Genomic DNA, 16827 nt, shown 5'->3' with positions numbered 1-16827 from the left:
TGCATTAATATTTGATGTGAATTATTGTCAAATCAAAAGATCTGTAACTTAGCCATCTTTAAGATTGCCTCGTGCTCCACCATTTCTTAGAGCATCTTGTGCACAGAGACCACATGAGTAATTGGCATCCAAATTCCTAGCTTAGGGATTTTCCCAATTTCTGGCGATGCTGCAAGTCTTTGAACCTGAACTTGCTTGTACTGGTCAACTAGCCATAAGCCGAACTGCCACGAAGCATCCTGAGACCTGGCCCTGTTAGCGTTCAGTTGTACATCTAATTCAGCTTACCTCATACCGATACCGGTCAGCTGAGTAGCTTGCCTAAATAAGTGTAATGTAACAACGACAACAACTAATTGAATTTTTTCTTGCTTTCTTCTTTTTCTTTTCTTCCCAAAATCTCTTCATTCTCTGACTGCGTTCCTGTTTCCTTTACTTTATCCATAATTTCCCTGTTTTCTTCCTTTCTTTTTTAAGATTTTGTGTTCATAATTTTGTTTCTGAATGTAGCTCTTTCAGTTATCATTTTCCAACAGGTTCCTGCTTGTTTAAGATACTATTCTATTTCTTGAAACTAATTGGTTGTTGTAACAGATCTGTTTGTACATCAAAAATCATCATTGTCAGTGTTGTTCATTCTGTGTGTGTGTGTGTGTGTGTGTGTGTGTGTGTGTGTGTGTGATGTCTAATGCTCAGATTGGGGCCATTTCTGATGTATAGGGTGCTTCTGTTAGAGCAACAGTATTGAAGTCAGTTTGTACGCTTTCTGAAGTTTTTCTGGTCGTTCTATGTTCAATGCCTCGATTGGTCATCCTATTTATATATATTCCCTTAGATACTTGAATTTTTCCACTTTGTTAATCTTAATGTTGTATTCATGGCTTGTGTGTTATTGTTATTTCTTTCCATGTATTGCATTATGACCTGTTTTGGCAGACACTTCATGTAATTGTTCCCGTTTTTCTTATGTTGTTGCTGAGTATTGCCAGGTCATCTGCAAATGCCAGGCAATTTAGTATTGCCTTGTTTGCATGTGTTCTTTGTGAGTAATTCCATTTACTTTTCTTTCCATTGTTTGATAATTTTGTCCAAGACTGTGTTGAATGAAAGCAGTGAGAGAGACAGCTCCCTGTCTGATCTCAGTATATATCTCGAATGTTTCTGCATTTTCCCCCATAAATTTTATTTTGGAAGTGATCTCTGCGAGTTTTTGTGCCAATTCTGTATTCTTCTTGTGTATCAAAGATAGCCTTTCTGTCTACAGAGCCGTAGGCCCTCTTAAAGTCCACAAATTCACAAATGTGACTACTGTGTTGTTCAACGCTTTGACCTTCAAAAATGTTCGCAGATTCAAAATCTGTTTAATAAAGTTATTTTCTTCATAAATACATAAATTACTGGACATAATACTATTGTAAGTGTTATCCATTGGTGTCCTCTGACCTTTGAACTGGTTTACCCACACACTTATTGGGGGAGCTACAGTTTAGTGTGGGTCTTAAACCATGGTGCACCTTGACATATTTCACTTTAACAGTCATAGCCAGAACTGAAAAAAGTGATAAGTGACAGATTTAAATCCTAGGAGTGACCAACAGGGGTTGAACCTGTGACCTTTTAATTTGTAGCCTCATGATTTACCACTGAACTGCAAAGACAAGAGATCACCACAATCAGGTACATTGGTAATGGCTGTGACCAGATGTTTCATACTTACTTTTATTATTAATGCTCTGTGACATTTACCTGTTTTGTGAACAACTATTTTGGTTTTAGCCAGGCTGCTGTGTTCCAGGTTTTTAATTTTTATAGATGTGACAACCTGCCATGGAGTTCAAGAGTAGTAACTGAGATAATCTACTGTGATATCTTGATTAAAATAAATTTAAATGAAAATTTAATGTCTAACTTTTACTAAGTGTGCATGTCTGTTTCCCTTCAGCCTCTTCATGTACTTACACCTATTACCAGTGACACATTACATTCAACACCACATATAAAAAAAAACATAAATCCCCTCATTCATTTCAGGACACACATGGGAAGAGCTCGTGCTTGGCTGCGATTAGCCTTAATGCAGAAGAAACTTGCAGATTATTTGAAAATTCTCATAGACCACAAAGATGATCTGCTGTCTGAATATTTTGAGCCTGATGCTTTGATGATGAGTGAAGAAGCCATTGTTATTATTGGTCTGCTTGTGGGGCTGAATGTTATAGACTGCAATTTATGCGTGAAGGTAAAAATGCTCTGATTTCTGTTTCCATTACTTACGGAATATTTTGTGTTATGCTGATGAGACTGTGTGTGAAATGTGTGCAGAAATAGATACTTCATTACCACAAAGAAAACCAAATAGAGATATTTCACAGTGTAATAAGATGTTAAAGCAAGTATGTGGAGAAAATAATTTCATTATATTATAAGCAGTTGCTGGGGTAGATGAAGGTGGGGAGCATAGTACATTAAGATACCACACGAGAAACGTTTGTGATGGTAGGTACAAGAACCGGACATCTGTTGCAAACCAGTCATACAGGCCGTGAGAATTATGCCCCCTGGAGTAACAGTGCTACCCCTAAGATAGATGTGCACATAAGTAAGTGTGCATGAGCAGAAGTTGTCGGCTGCAAATTGTATGTTGGTCCAAGTTTTTCTGGGGAGTTCTTGCAGAATGTTAGTTGTGTCCTCAAGTCGTTGAGTGATATAGAAACATTGGCTGATGGAGAGACAGTGGTTAGTCCTTAGTAGAAACTGAGCGGTGAACAGAATTATCATATATGGACAGAGGCCACCTGTCTAAAGATTTAAACTGAATACTCTTAGGTAAGAACTGTCCTTCGACTAGTGCTTCGTGACAGAAGATAAGTTTTCTTCCTACTTTAGTTCAGAGAACATTATCTAGTTTGTGTTCATGGAACTGTAGTCAGCACATGACAGATAGGCAAATCTGCTTTCTGCAATTGCTGTAACGAGTGTTAGCAAAGTTGAGTCATATATTTAACTATTCACTGGTCTGTGTTACTTTCATTGTGTGCATGCTGCCCTAGAACTCATGCATCCATACTACTGGCAGTGAGATTTTCATGAAAGTGAGCACCCCCAGTTCACAACAGCGAAGGCATACAAAAAGATGCACAAGGCCAGGAGGGGGTGGCAGGGAAGTGAGAGGCAGATTATCTCCAGATAATACAGCACCTGTACAACAAAGTGAAAGAAGTTTGGAGGGTAGAGCATATAAGGTGTAAAGAGAGGTTAGAGGGTGGAGGGAGGAGAGGGGAGGAAAGAAAGATGGATGAGAGTACAAGAGAATGTGGAAAAAGGGAGGGAAGGAGGGGAGGGAGAGAGAGAGAGAGAGAGAGAGAGAGAGAGAGAGAGAGAGCCTGACTGACTACATGGGTTTCCTACTCTCTCCACTCTCACAATCCCTCCCGCACTCCCACTCCCCCTCCCCCACTCCCCCACGCCCCACCCCCTCTCTCCACCCAACCTCTCCAGCCCACTCTCCCCACCCCCCCTCTCTCCACCCACCCTCTCCAGCCCACTCTCCCCACCCCCCCCTCTCTCCACCCACCCTCTCCAGCCACTCTCCCCACCCCCCCTCTCCCCACCCCCCTCTCTCCACCCCCCCTCTCTCCACCCCCCCTCTCCAGCCCACTCTCCCCATCCCCTCTCTCTACCCACCCTCTCCAGCCCACTCTCCCCATCCCCTCTCTCCACTCACCCTCTCTCCACCCACCCTCTCCAGCCCACTCTCCCCATCCCCTCTCTCTACCCACCCTCTCCAGCCCACTCTCCCCATCCCCAGTATCTCCCTCCCCCCCTCCCATTTCTCCCCCTCCCATTTCTCCCCCTCCCATTTCTCCCCCTCCCATTTCTCCCTCCGCCTCTCTCCCTCCGCCTCTCTCCCTCCGCCTCTCTCCCTCCGCCTCTCTCCCTCCGCCTCTCTCCCTCCGCCTCTCTCCCTCCGCCTCTCTCCCTCCGCCTCTCTCCCTCCGCCTCTCTCCCTCCGCCTCTCTCCCTCCGCCTCTCTCCCTCCGCCTCTCACCCTCCGCCTCTCACCCTCCGCCTCTCACCCTCCGCCTCTCACCCTCCGCCCCTCACCCTCCCACTCTTTCCTTCCCCACGGCCCCCTCTCCTTCCCCCCTCTCTCACCCATTCCCCTCTCTCTCACCCCTCCCCCCTCTGTCTCACCCTTTGCCCCCCCTCTGTCTCACCCTTTGGCCCTCCTCTGTCTCACCCTTTGCCACCCCTCTCTCAGCCCTTGCCCCCCTTGCCCCCCTTGCCCCCCTCTCTCTCAGCCCTTGCCCCCCTCTCTCTCAGCCCCCCCCCCTCTCTCACCCCTCCCCCTTCTCTCACCCTTTCCCCCTCTCCCACCCTATCCACTCTCCCACCCTTTCCCCTCCCTTCCTCTCCCTCCCCCCTACCTCCCTAACTCCCTCTTCATTACCAGGGGCACGCGGAGTTTCCCTGCAGTTTGAGGTGCCATGTCACAGATTGTGCAGCCCTCCCCCACCGGAGGTTCAAGTCCGCCCTCGGGCATGGGTGTGTGTGTTGTTCTTATCATAAGTTAGTTTAAGTAGTGTATGAGTCTAGGGATCAATGACCTCAGCATTTCTCACTCTCTCTCTCTTCTCATTACTGCCTTCCTTTCCTTTTGTCCCACCCTCTGCATTTCTTCCTCTCTCTCTCTCTCTCTCTCTCTCTCTCTCTCTCTCTCTCTCTCTCTCTCCCTCCCTCCCTTATATTCTCTACCCTTTGAACTCTTTTTATCTTGTGCAGCCACTGAGTCATCTAGCGATAGATCTGCCTCACACTACTGTGCTACCCCCCTTGTTGTGTCGTGCATGCGTCCTTCCCTCCCTAGCCAGTCTCCCCATCTCCATCAATCCAGGCAACTGCTTTCGATAATTGGTCTCTCCGCCTCCATGGGTGCATACATGTGAATGTGTGTATTCTTGTGCGTGTGAATGTGTGTATTCTTACCAGGAAAAGAGTAAGAGCTTGAATTACTTGTTTATCAGTCCTCTACAGTGACTGATTTCTTTTCCCTGTTTTAACTAATTTTTCCATCCTGGAATTTCCATAATTGTTATTCATTATATTACGAAGTGTTTTAAGTAATGTAGAATTCACAATGAACAGGGAAGAATGGAGAGAGTTTTAAATGAAGCACAGATGACTATTTGATAGGGATAGGTGAGTGCAAATATGGCTGGCTTACCAGGATATGCTCCAATTTCACATACAAGACTACAGGCGTACTGTGTGCTGCTGGTAACTTGTTAGTGAAAAGGTTAAAGCTACAGTATAAACCAACAAATTTGAGGCACACTGTTAACTGCAGACAGAAGATTGTGCCATTAAATTAGAGTGGATATCGTATTCTCTGTTTATTCTATAGACCCATAGGGAAAAGTGAAGCAGTGGAATGTGGCGTACAAACAAAAATGTGTACTACGTGTTTACAAATGAACTGATGTGCTATTGTTCCTTCCATAGGTATAAAAGACTGTAGAATATGTGAAATATTTAAACATTTTTCATTTGCATATAAATTACAATCTCATTTAAACACATCCATAGTAATGTGCCTAAGATGATCCTTAGGCAATTGTAGTACAGCATTGTCAGAAGAAAATGATTTACAGTACTAATTTACACAGATGTCATTTATGCACTGAAGCATACCAATCCCCAAAATATCCACATTCCACATAACTGATGAAGTAGTAGGCATAGAAACACAATAATTTTCATTAATATTCAGTTTCAAAACTTCTGAAAGGAAAATGGTGCATTTTCTAGCAAGATATCTCCATTAATGAGAAATAATTGTTTTTCATTCTGCTCTCCATTATTGTGACATACGATATGTCTTGTACTGTGTCAAACAATGGAAAATCCAGGATGGAATGTGACAGTATTATGAAAAGTTAAGCTGCTACTCACCATATGGTGAAAATGCTGAGTTGCAGATAGGCACAACAAAAAAGACTATCACAATTAAAGCTTTTGGCCATTAAGGCCTACATCAACAATAGATGACCTGTCTGTGTGAGTTGCATTTGTGTGTGTGTGTGTGTGTGTGTGTGTGTGTGTGTGTGTGTGTGTGTGTGTGTGTGTGTGGGCGCGCGCGCGCGTGTATTGTTGTCGAAAGCCTTAATGGCCAAAAGCTTTATTTGAGAGAGTCTTTTTGTTGTACCTATCTGTGACTCAGCAACTCCACTATATGGTGAGTAGGAACTTTCCTTTTCATAATATCTTTTTACTGTTTTCTACACTTGTCAGTTTAGTTTTGCAAACTTGGAACATTCAGTGTTTGATTCATCTATAAATGCAGTGGAGTCATTAAGTAAGCAATTGTATGTCAGACTCTGCCTGATTATGTGGTTCTTATCTATTGCTACAATTTTTTGCTAAAGCTATTTTTTCAAGTTTCAAGTCAGGGTTGTGTCAGTTGCGTAATGATTATTGTGATTCTATAATGTTAATGTCACTATGTTTCAGTTTAATAAAGGTTTCTTCTAGTGTCATGGTGGACATGAGTTTTGAATTTTCGTCTGCAAACAGTTAAAGCATGATCTGAAAGTCATGACTGATAAACTTCAAACATATTTAGAACACTTGTATTTCATGAACAAAATTCCTTTTACATTTCATACAGTTTTTTTTTCCCCACAGTGCACTGTCAGACTCTCGAATTATTGTTAGCATTATCATTGCACTGCATCACAGATTTTATTTTGGAGAAAGGGAGACAGAGAAAATGATTGTTTTCAAATTTTATTTTTTGTTTCATTTTACAGGAAGAGGACTTAGATTGTCAGCAAGGTGTGATAGATTTTTCATTGTACCTGCGTTCCTCAAATCACACACCTGAGGGTTCTCCAGAAGATGAGCTGGACCAAGACAACATGACTACAGTTCTTGATCAGAAAAATTACATAGAAGAGCTTAATAGGCATCTTAAGTAAGTATAATTGAGACAGCAGTGCCAAGGTAACTGTTGATCTGTTGCCACACGTGTGTGTGTGTGTGTGTGTGTGTGTGTGTGTGTGTGTGTGTGTGTGTTTTAGCTCCAGGTTGTCTGTCAGCCTGTTAGGAAGACTGAATGAGTGAGTGAAGATCACGAGACATAGTAATTATCATACCATTTATAAATAAATTTTTAAAATAAGAAATATTTATGAAAATATACATCCCTATTACATGTCTTAATGTATATTTCACACTTCTCTGTTGAAGATAGGGTCCTGGGGTATGGTGGAGATGGCTGTGGGGAAGAGGGCGTTTGGGAATGAAGGGTGTGCTGCAAAGACAACTTTCATCTGTCTAATTGAGAGAAGCTGATGTTGAGAGGAAGGATCCAGATGGCACGAATTGTGAACCAGCCATTGAAATTGAATGTGTCACTAGATGGTCAGTTGTGCTTTTGTCTACAGTTCAGTGGTGGCCATTCATTAGAGTGGACATCTCGTTGGTGGTCATGCCCATGTAAAATGCTGCGCAGTCTTTCCACAAAGATGGTATATAACTGGACTGCTTTCACAAATAGCCCTGCCTCCAATCAGATAGGATAAACCTGTGACTGTTTTGGAGTTAGATGTGCTGGATGGGTGTATCAGACAGGTCTTGCACCTGTATCTTCCACAGGGACTCATGAGGCAAGGGGTTGGAAGTAGGTGTGGCATCAAGTCTGATACATCCACTCAGCACATCATATTCCAGTCCTGTCACAGCCTTATCTTACTCCAGCAGAGGCAGGGCCACCTGTGAACACAATCATGTCGTATACCAGCTCTGCTGCAATTTCTACCCATTGTTTTATATGGTCATGATCATCAATTAAATGTCCAATCAAATGACTGACCCATGCCAAATTGTGGCCAAGAAGAGGTAATTACCCAGTGGCAGAATGCACTACGAAACACATTTCCTGTAAGTGACTGTTTAAGTGGCTGCTTTGCAGCCCATGCTATGTGGACTGTTCCTTCCAACAGTGGACTGTTCCTTCCAACAGCATCTTCTCTGAACTAGATAGTTATCTTTCCAACACATCCTTCATTCCCGTAATACTCCTGGCCCCAATATCTGCTAGCCCCCTACTTCGCATCCACCTCCATCCTGCCCCAGGACCCTAAATTCACACATTTTACACTCACACCTCCTTCCTTGCAGTCTCCCCATCCTCTGTTGTCACCCCCTCTCAGTCTGCTCTTCCACATTGTCATGTTCATTGTCATTGTGTGCTGCATGAATGCATTGGTACCAGTTCCCGTATTGCATTTCTGTACCATCCACCTGCTATCTCTCCCTCAAGCATTCCTGTCTTGTGCAGTTGCTGCTGATCTCCTCCCAGCTGTCAACTATCCTTCCCCAACCTTCCCTCTTGTTCTGCACCTCCTTTTTTCCCTCACCCCAATTGACCTGCAAATCTCCTTGTCTGGAATACTATATTCAGCCAGTTTATTGTATCTGCAGAAGTCTGTGTGTGTTTGACATTTACTACTAAATTATTTATATTCCACCATAACTTTCCAATACTGTAGTTTCACAATTCTTTGATATCCATGGTAACATTCTGTCATACTACAGCTAATAGCCACCTGACATTTGATGGAACATCTAGTGTAATTGAACCTGAAATCTAGTTTCCCAATTTATGATAATGGCTCAAATGTATAAAAGTCCATTGCCAAATGTATGCATACATTAATTTCATATCAGTTTTAAAAAAAGAGGATTTATACAAAGTTACTTTTTGTTTCTTTTGCAATAATGGATTGATAGAAGGATGGACTTCATATATTGATAAAGTTTGAATATATTGTTGAAGGTAAGTATGAGACTTTTTTTTATAAAAGAAGTAAGTCACTGAGAAATTTTGTAGATTTAGGCAAAATGGAGAAATATGGTATGATAAATTTGATAAAAAGCTGAAAATGATAATTTTTATGTAAGAGGAAGATATAGCAACCTACTAGCAACTGGTGAGAAGTTATCATTGTGTGGCATTCAAAATTAATGTGCACTATCAACATTTGTGCATTTGATTATGCACTGTAAAATGAAACAGAGTTAAATGTTATCCTATTTCTACAATTTTGAGTGGTATTCCCCATGTTAGAGAAGTTGGGGAAGCAAATAGTGGGAATCTATAGAAAACTGTTAATGAAAAGGTTGCCTGTGTTGTAGAAGAGGGGAAAACATGTTAGACAGAGCCACGGGATGCCATGAATAGAAATGTGTGTGTTGGATTCCGTTTGTTAGCAAGAAGATAAGTAAGGCTTTTAATGGAGGGCTGGGTGAGAATTGAAGGACTGTAAGGGGATAGGCTAAGAAAACTCAGAAGATGTAAAACTGCTTCTCTGTTTGAATTATTAAAGCTTATATCAAAACCATTTTAACATCATTTTCTTCCATTAAAATTGGAGGTACTACATTTATTTCTGCAGAGAAAATTATTGGTTTCATTTCTTCATATCAGTATCCAGAGCCCAGTCCCAGATACTGTTAACTGTTACTGTGTTGCTGCCTAGCTCATGGAATACCCCCCCCCCCCCCCCCCAATGGTCTGACCTCAAATTAACCATCTCTGGCTGCAACTCCTCCCCTCACAATTACCTCTATTTGTTCAAATTCTGTCAGTCCATAGTCCTCACCAACTTAGTCCTGTAAAACCATATAAATCAGGCTCAAACCTTCTTGTATTACCTCACCTCTGTCTTTAATATTCTTCTGCTCTGCTATCCAAAATTCCTGTATCCTTCTCCCATGTTGAAACTCTTGCCCTCCAGCAACTAGAGTAGTATGCATAATGCCGCCCCAAAAAACTGTCCAACCTGTTTATCATCTACTCCCGTCTTGGACTACCACTACTCATCACCTCTACAAGAACCTCCCTCAAACCTCCCCCGTGTCCCTTCACCGCTGAAAAACCCTGCCTTACAGATCGACTACGTATAGCACACCCTCAGAAGCTCCCACCACCAAACAAAATACAGAACCTAAACAGACTTGAAACAGAGTCATGAACCTGTCCTTCAAAATCCTCAGTCCCACAGAAGTATCAGTCATTTCCAGAGGCCATGAGTTTTTTCCCCACTCCCAAATCCAATTATGTTGGACTAGTTAAAGACCTTCTCTCCTTTTTCCCAGCCCCTACAGTGGGAACACTTTCTTGCTACTAACCCTACCAACGAGATTCAATCCAAAACCAAAATTGAACCCTGTCTGACTCATTTCACTCCTCCATCCAACTGTGATCTAGCCCTTCCCCCTCATCCACCCTACTGCCCTCCAAATCACCCCCTGTTAACATCCCATAATTTCCTTACCTCGAACCTTGCCTCACATCATTCCCCAAAACCCTCAACAAGAAAACCAGCTTCCTGCAAAAGAACAGCAAGTCACCACTTAAAAACTGAACTTGACCTCATACTCTGACCTGGCAACAAAGGCTCCACCACTGTGGTTATGAACTGCAAGGATTACCTGGAGGAGAGACTTTGCCTGCTGTCACATTTGTCCATGTACAAATCCTGCCACATTGACCCCATCTCAGCAACCCAACAAGATCTCCAGCCCCTCCTCAAATCTTGAGGCCCATCCTACAACTTCTCTGCTGAATCTGACACTCTCCTCATCCCTACCAATCCTCACACTCTTATCTTGTACATGCTTCCTAAAATCCATAAACCCAACCACTCATGACACCCCATTGTGGCCGGTTACTGTGCACCACTGACAAACTCTCTGCGTTCATAGATCAGCACCAACCTATCCTCCTATATGAAAGGCACCAACTGTTTCCTCCATCAGCTCTCCACAGTTTGTGTTCCTTTACCATCTGGTGCCTGGATTGTCACTGTTGATGCCACCTCTCTGTACTTGCTGCTATTGAACACTACCTTTCCCAGTGTACGATTGACTCCAAACAACCAATCTCCTTCCTTGTCACTGTGACCAACTAGTATATTCTCACCTGCAATTACTTCTACTTTGAAGGCTTCATCTACAAACAGATCTGTGGTACAACTGTGGACATTCCCATGGCGCCATCCGACACCCTATCCACATTGCTTTCCCTGATTTGCAGCATGTGGTCCTCCTCAATCGAACAAGCCATGTTTCTCAGTGTTGACTTCTGTCTCAAGGATGATTACATCAGCACCTCCATCCACATCAAACCTACCAACCACCAACAATACCTCCACTTCGACACCTGACACCTATTCCACCCCAAGAAGTTCCTACCTTACAGCTTAGCAACCATGATCGTTGCATCTGTAGTGATGAGCAGTTCCTCATCAAATATACCAAGGGTCTCACTGAGGCCTTCACACTCCGAAATGACCCCCTACCCCCAACCTTTTTCAGAAACATATCTCCTCTGCCTTCTCTCTCCAGTCACCTACCACCTTGCACATACCCACTGTCCACTGGAGTAACTGAATCACAGTCTCTGCCAAGGCTTCAACTACCTCACAGTGTGCACTGAATTGAGGAATATGCTACCCATTATCCTATCCACCCCTCTCATAGTGGTATCCAGCCCCCCTCCCCTCCCCACCACCACACTGAATCAAAGTATTATCCTTGTCCTTAGTTCTTGATCCCTTCTCCCAACCCCTTGTCTCATGGCTCATATCCCTGAAATACACCTCGATGCAAGACCTGCCTCACCCATCCTCCCATGACCACCTACTCCAGTTGTCTCAGGCATCTCCTAACCCATCAAAGGCAGGGGTATATGTGATAGCAGCTATGTAATCTACAAACTAAGCTGCATCCTCTGTGCTGATTCCTACAAGAGAATGACAACTAATAAGGTGTCCATTTGCATGAATGGCCGCTGCCAAATTGTGGCCTAGAGACAGCTGGACCACCCTGTTCTTGCACAAACCAATATGCATCACTTCAGTGGCTGTTTCACAGGCTGTGCCATCTGGATCCTTCCCACCAACACCAGCTTTTATGTGTTGCACAGGTGGGAAATCTTCCTACAACGTATCCTGTGCTCCTGAACCCCCATGGCCTAAGATCTGTGCTAGTCCCTGCCCTACACACACGTATCACATTTTCTGCTCCCACTCCAGCAGTGCTGCGTGGGGTAGCTGCGCGGCCTGAGGTGCCTTGTCACGGTCTGTGTGGCTCCCCGGGTCAGAGGTTCGAGTCCTCCCTCTGGCATGGGTGTGTGTGTGTTTTGTCCTTAGCTTAAGTTAGTTTAAGTTTGGTTAAGTAGTGTGTAGGCTTATTGACTGATGACCTCAGCAGTTTGGCCCCATAGGACCTTACCACAAATTTCCAATTTTACTCCAGCAGTACAAATGCCTTGTATTCCACCAATGCACCTATTAGTCTTTTTCACTTCCCTATGTCTCCCCTCTTCCTTTTCTGCTCTCCTTTGCCCTCCCTCCCTCCCAGCACAGTCATCTCACTTTGTACCTAGCAGCCCCATCCCCCCATCCTCCTTGCCGCCGCCGCCGCCGCCGCCGCAACCACCACCACCCAAGATTGCTGTTCATGTCAGACACAGTTGCAGCCCTCACTTGGGCCACAGCATCGGGAGACTGTGTATGTGGGTTTTCTTTGTGTGTTTATTATTTCTGGAGCAGGATTTTTTTGTCTGAAAGCTTAAATATTTAGCAGTGTTTCCATTGTGCCCATCAGTGACTCTACACCAATTGCTTAGGTGAGAAATAACAAGATAATATGATTGTCACTATCCTTTGACAAATTTTTTGTGTGTTTTGTAAATATATTAATTTATTGTTAGAGGTAAAGGCACATGTCTAGGTCTTCTTTTTCTTGTCACTTTGTCCCCCATCAGCACAGGGTCTGTATTGTTATGAATGGATTTGCTATGGTGTTCTAAGGGGTGGCTGGATGCACTTCTTGTTATTAATTTGTTACTCTCTGGAAGGGAATATGTATGCCGTAACTTTCTGTGTGTAGGTTTATTCATATGAAAGTGAGCAAAATTTTTTAAATGTTTGTGAATCATATAACTGAGGTGTGACTTAGGTACCAGCCCAATGTTCACCTAGTGAGTTGTGGTCACAGCCTAAAAACCTCATCCAGGCTGGCCAGCGTACTGACCAGGGCTATCCAGGCAGGTAGTGTTGTTGCACGTGTGTTTAATATTGCAGCCCGGCAAGAAAAGTAATAAAAGTCGAAAAATGACATTTTTAGTTTGTCCCAGAAAAACACATGTGAACTGCCCCAGCATGAACAAAAATTATAAGGGAATTTACTGCCAAAAATTCTTACTTGAAATGTAAAGGAAGCTTATACTATTTCATTCAGTATAAGTCGTTTGGAATTAATTCAAGTATTGTCCACTCCCAGTAGCTGAGTGGTCAGTGTGACAGAATGTCAATTCTAAGGGCCCGGGTTTGATTCCCAGCTGGGTCAGAGATTTATTTTTATTTATAATTCAAGTATTGCATTTTTGAGTTGTGTCACCATCCCTGCTAGGATGTGATACAATTGCACATATATCATGTAGTACAGTGCATTGAGGACCTCTATTAGTTCACTGACTGATATGATGATTGAATAAACGTAAGCTGTTTGTTCAGGGACTCTGCATTTTGCTAGACTTTCAGGGGGTATTTAGCTTCATGTACTCATAACAGATTTCAGTTGTTGAAATAGTATTTTGCTTGCCATACATATAAATATATGATAGTTTCTCATAAAGCTGAAGCGGAACTACACTGATAGTCTTTCACATTGCAGTGCCACAGTAACAAATCTTCAGGCAAAGGTTGAAGCATTAACAACAACAAATGCATTGATGAAGGAAGATCTTGCTATTGCAAAAAACAACCTCTTAACACTATATGAGGAAAATGAAAATCTTAAGAAAGAGCTTGGACTTGATTCCAACTCGGAGCGAATGGACGAAGGAGGAGGAGAACAAAATCTGCCAGCTCAAAATAAGAAGACCGAACAGTCTGCAGAAGTGGAAGATCTGAAACAGCAACTGGAAAATGAGAGAAAATTGAGGCAGGAGGCTGAAAAGGAACTGAATTTACAGGTAATCTTACTGTACCTTCTTATTCTATCCCATTTTGCTGGCTGTGAATAATGAATTATTAAATGTTAAGTGCCTTCTCCTTCACCTACCCAGTTGGTGTACAAATTTGACTATGGCAAATTTCTTTACTCTTTTTCTTTTCATGTAAACAAATTCTTGTCATTGGCCTGTTGTCATACATCTACAATTCCTATAAAAGACTGGTACAGTCTCAGACCACTGTTTCATATATTGTATAAGAATATGCAGCTGCCAGTAATGTCAAACTTGTTTGAATAGTACTCATTTCTAATCATCAGTACTTGTAATTTGATCAGACTGCCATATGACAACACAGTGTTCATGTCCAAATGTTAAGCACAATGGAGAAATAAGCCATATTTCCTTAACAGTGTGTGAAGTACTCACATCTCATTGCATCATTCTTGTGGACAGTGTGGAGCATTTTTACCATGAAGAAAGTCATATTCAACTACTGCAGGAATTTGTAAATTTATTCCTGCCATAAGAGTTTATTGTGAGTACTAAAAAGTTAAACTGCTTCATTAATAATGCACCATTGTGAGGAAGTTGGCTGTCAGAATAGTGTGTACAGAACTGGGTGTACTGTTTTATTGAAATGAAGTTTATTAGCTGTGAACCAAAAGTTTCTTCTACAGAATGTAACTTGTTATGTTTATAAGTTCATGACTTAAATCTGTAACAAGATGGCTTTTATCATCTGCAAACAAAACAGCTTTAGACCTGTTTACTACTTCTAAATGCAAGTTATTGATGTGTATTAAGGAAAAAATACATCCTTGTATGGGACTCAGTAAACATTGCATATTACATTTGCCTAGTTGTATTTGAATACTTCAGCAAGCAACAAACTGGGAGTGGTAAGCTACCAGACCACAAAAAAATGTAGCACTTCTCCCAGAAAAGATAAATTTATTTAAAAAGGTGTGAAATTTAAAAATCTCAAATGAATATGAGGAAATGAGCAACAAATACTTAATATTTGAAATTTGAGAAATTTTCGGTTCAGATTTGATAGCATGACCTAGCTTGGAGCTTCTGTCTCAAAATGATGTCAGTGAGGTGCAATGTGAATTCATGCATTGCTAAAATATGCATAAAAGAATTTCAGTTAACACGTGTTAAAGTAAAAAAGGAAAACCACATTAAGCACCGCTAAACATTTAGTTAACACGTCAGTTAACACCTTCAACCACAGCAGACCAGAACAATCTATGAGCAGCCATAAAACAATTTAAAATATAATCATTGCGTAAATCAGAGAAATATTATTAGAAATACTTCAGTAGACTGCAAATAATGCAGCTAGTTCATTAAAACAGTGTATAAATAAAATTTTAATCTCACTCACATGGCTACAACTAAAACAGCAGACAATACAACTAAACTTATATTAACCCTGAGTACCAAATAAATCACAGAAGACCAGTGCAAAACACCATAAACAGTTTTAGCACTACCAGTTAACAAAATGGCAACTGGTAGGCTCTTTAAGTAAAATGAGGCTTAACTCAGACCTAAACACATAATACAAAAAATGTTACAACATAGCTACTAGTTCGTAATAACTGTTTGTGTAGTCTATTCAGTAAGGTCCTTGCCATAAGAGTCCAAACAGCAAAGATGACCATGGCATCCACTTTGCCTTTGAATTCTGTAGACAGCAAATAGCTGATCAAAATCCCAGGATGTCTCTCACAGAATGTAAGCATTGCACTTCCAGTTGTGTAAATTGTTCAAGAATCAGAAGAGGAGGGTGTTACGGGAAGATTTCAGTTAGATTACATCATGGCCAGGCAGAGATTCTGAAATCAGACATTGGATTGTAAGGCTTACCCAGGAGCAGGTATAGGCTCAGATCACAATGCAGTAGTGATGAAGAGTAGGCTGAAGTTTAATAGTCAGGAAGAATCAATATGCAAAGAAGTGTGATGCGGAAGTACTAAGGAAGGACGAGATACACTTGGAGTTCTCCAAGGCTATAGATACAGCAATAAGAAATAGCTCAATAGGCAGTATAGTTGAAGAGGACTGGAGATCTCTAAAAACGGAAATCACAGAAGTTGGAAAGAAAAACATAGGTACAAAGAAGGTAACTATGAAGAAATGATGGGTAACAGAAAAAATTCTTCAGCTGATCGATGGAAAGAATGAAGTACAAAACTGTTCAGGGAAATTCAGGATTACAGAAATAGGATAGTCTGAGGAATGAAATAAATAGGAAGTGATGGAATCTAAGATAAAATGGCTGCATGAAAAATGTGAAGAAATCAGGAAAGTCAAAGCAACCTTCAGTGAAGTTAAAAGCAAGGGTGGTTACATGGTAATATAAGAGCGCAATGGAAATTTCATGTTAAATGCAGAGGAAAGAGCGGGTAGGTGGAAAGAGTACATTGGAGGCCTCTATGTGGGGGAAGACTGTTTGATGTGACAGAAGAAGAAACAGGATTTGATTTAGAAGAGATGGGGTATCCACTATAAGAGTCAGAATTTAAGAGAGCTTTGCAGGACTTAAGATCAAATAAGGCAGAAGGGATAGATAATCTTCCATTAGAATTTCTAACATCATTGGGGAAAGTGGCAACAAACTGACTATTCAAGTTGGTGTCTATAATGTAGAGTCTGGTGACATACCATCTGACTTTCAAAAAAATATCATTCACACAATTCTTAAGACTGTAAGAGCTGGTGACTGCGAAAATTATCACACAATCAGTTTAACACCTCAGGCATCCAAGTTGTTGACAAGAATAATACAC

General features: G+C 41.8%; 1 protein-coding gene across 4 annotated transcripts in view; it reads left to right on the top strand.

Moving 5' to 3' along the window:
* LOC124794738 (RUN and FYVE domain-containing protein 2) overlaps nt 1-16827 on the top strand; it is a 155570-nt gene that overhangs the window by 48042 nt on the left and 90701 nt on the right. For all 4 annotated transcript variants that reach the window (XM_047258341.1, XM_047258343.1, XM_047258344.1 and 1 more), the window contains 3 exons: nt 2032-2239; nt 6810-6973; nt 13747-14047. In XM_047258341.1, coding sequence (XP_047114297.1) covers nt 2032-2239; nt 6810-6973; nt 13747-14047 — 673 coding nt within the window. The remainder of the gene's footprint in view (nt 1-2031; nt 2240-6809; nt 6974-13746; nt 14048-16827) is intronic.

The sequence above is a fragment of the Schistocerca piceifrons genome, chromosome 4 (assembly GCF_021461385.2).
Source record: "Schistocerca piceifrons isolate TAMUIC-IGC-003096 chromosome 4, iqSchPice1.1, whole genome shotgun sequence".
Classification (NCBI taxonomy): Eukaryota; Metazoa; Arthropoda; class Insecta; order Orthoptera; family Acrididae; genus Schistocerca; species Schistocerca piceifrons.
Note: the sequence above shows the minus strand (reverse complement) of the source record. Positions and strands in the feature narration are given on the sequence as shown.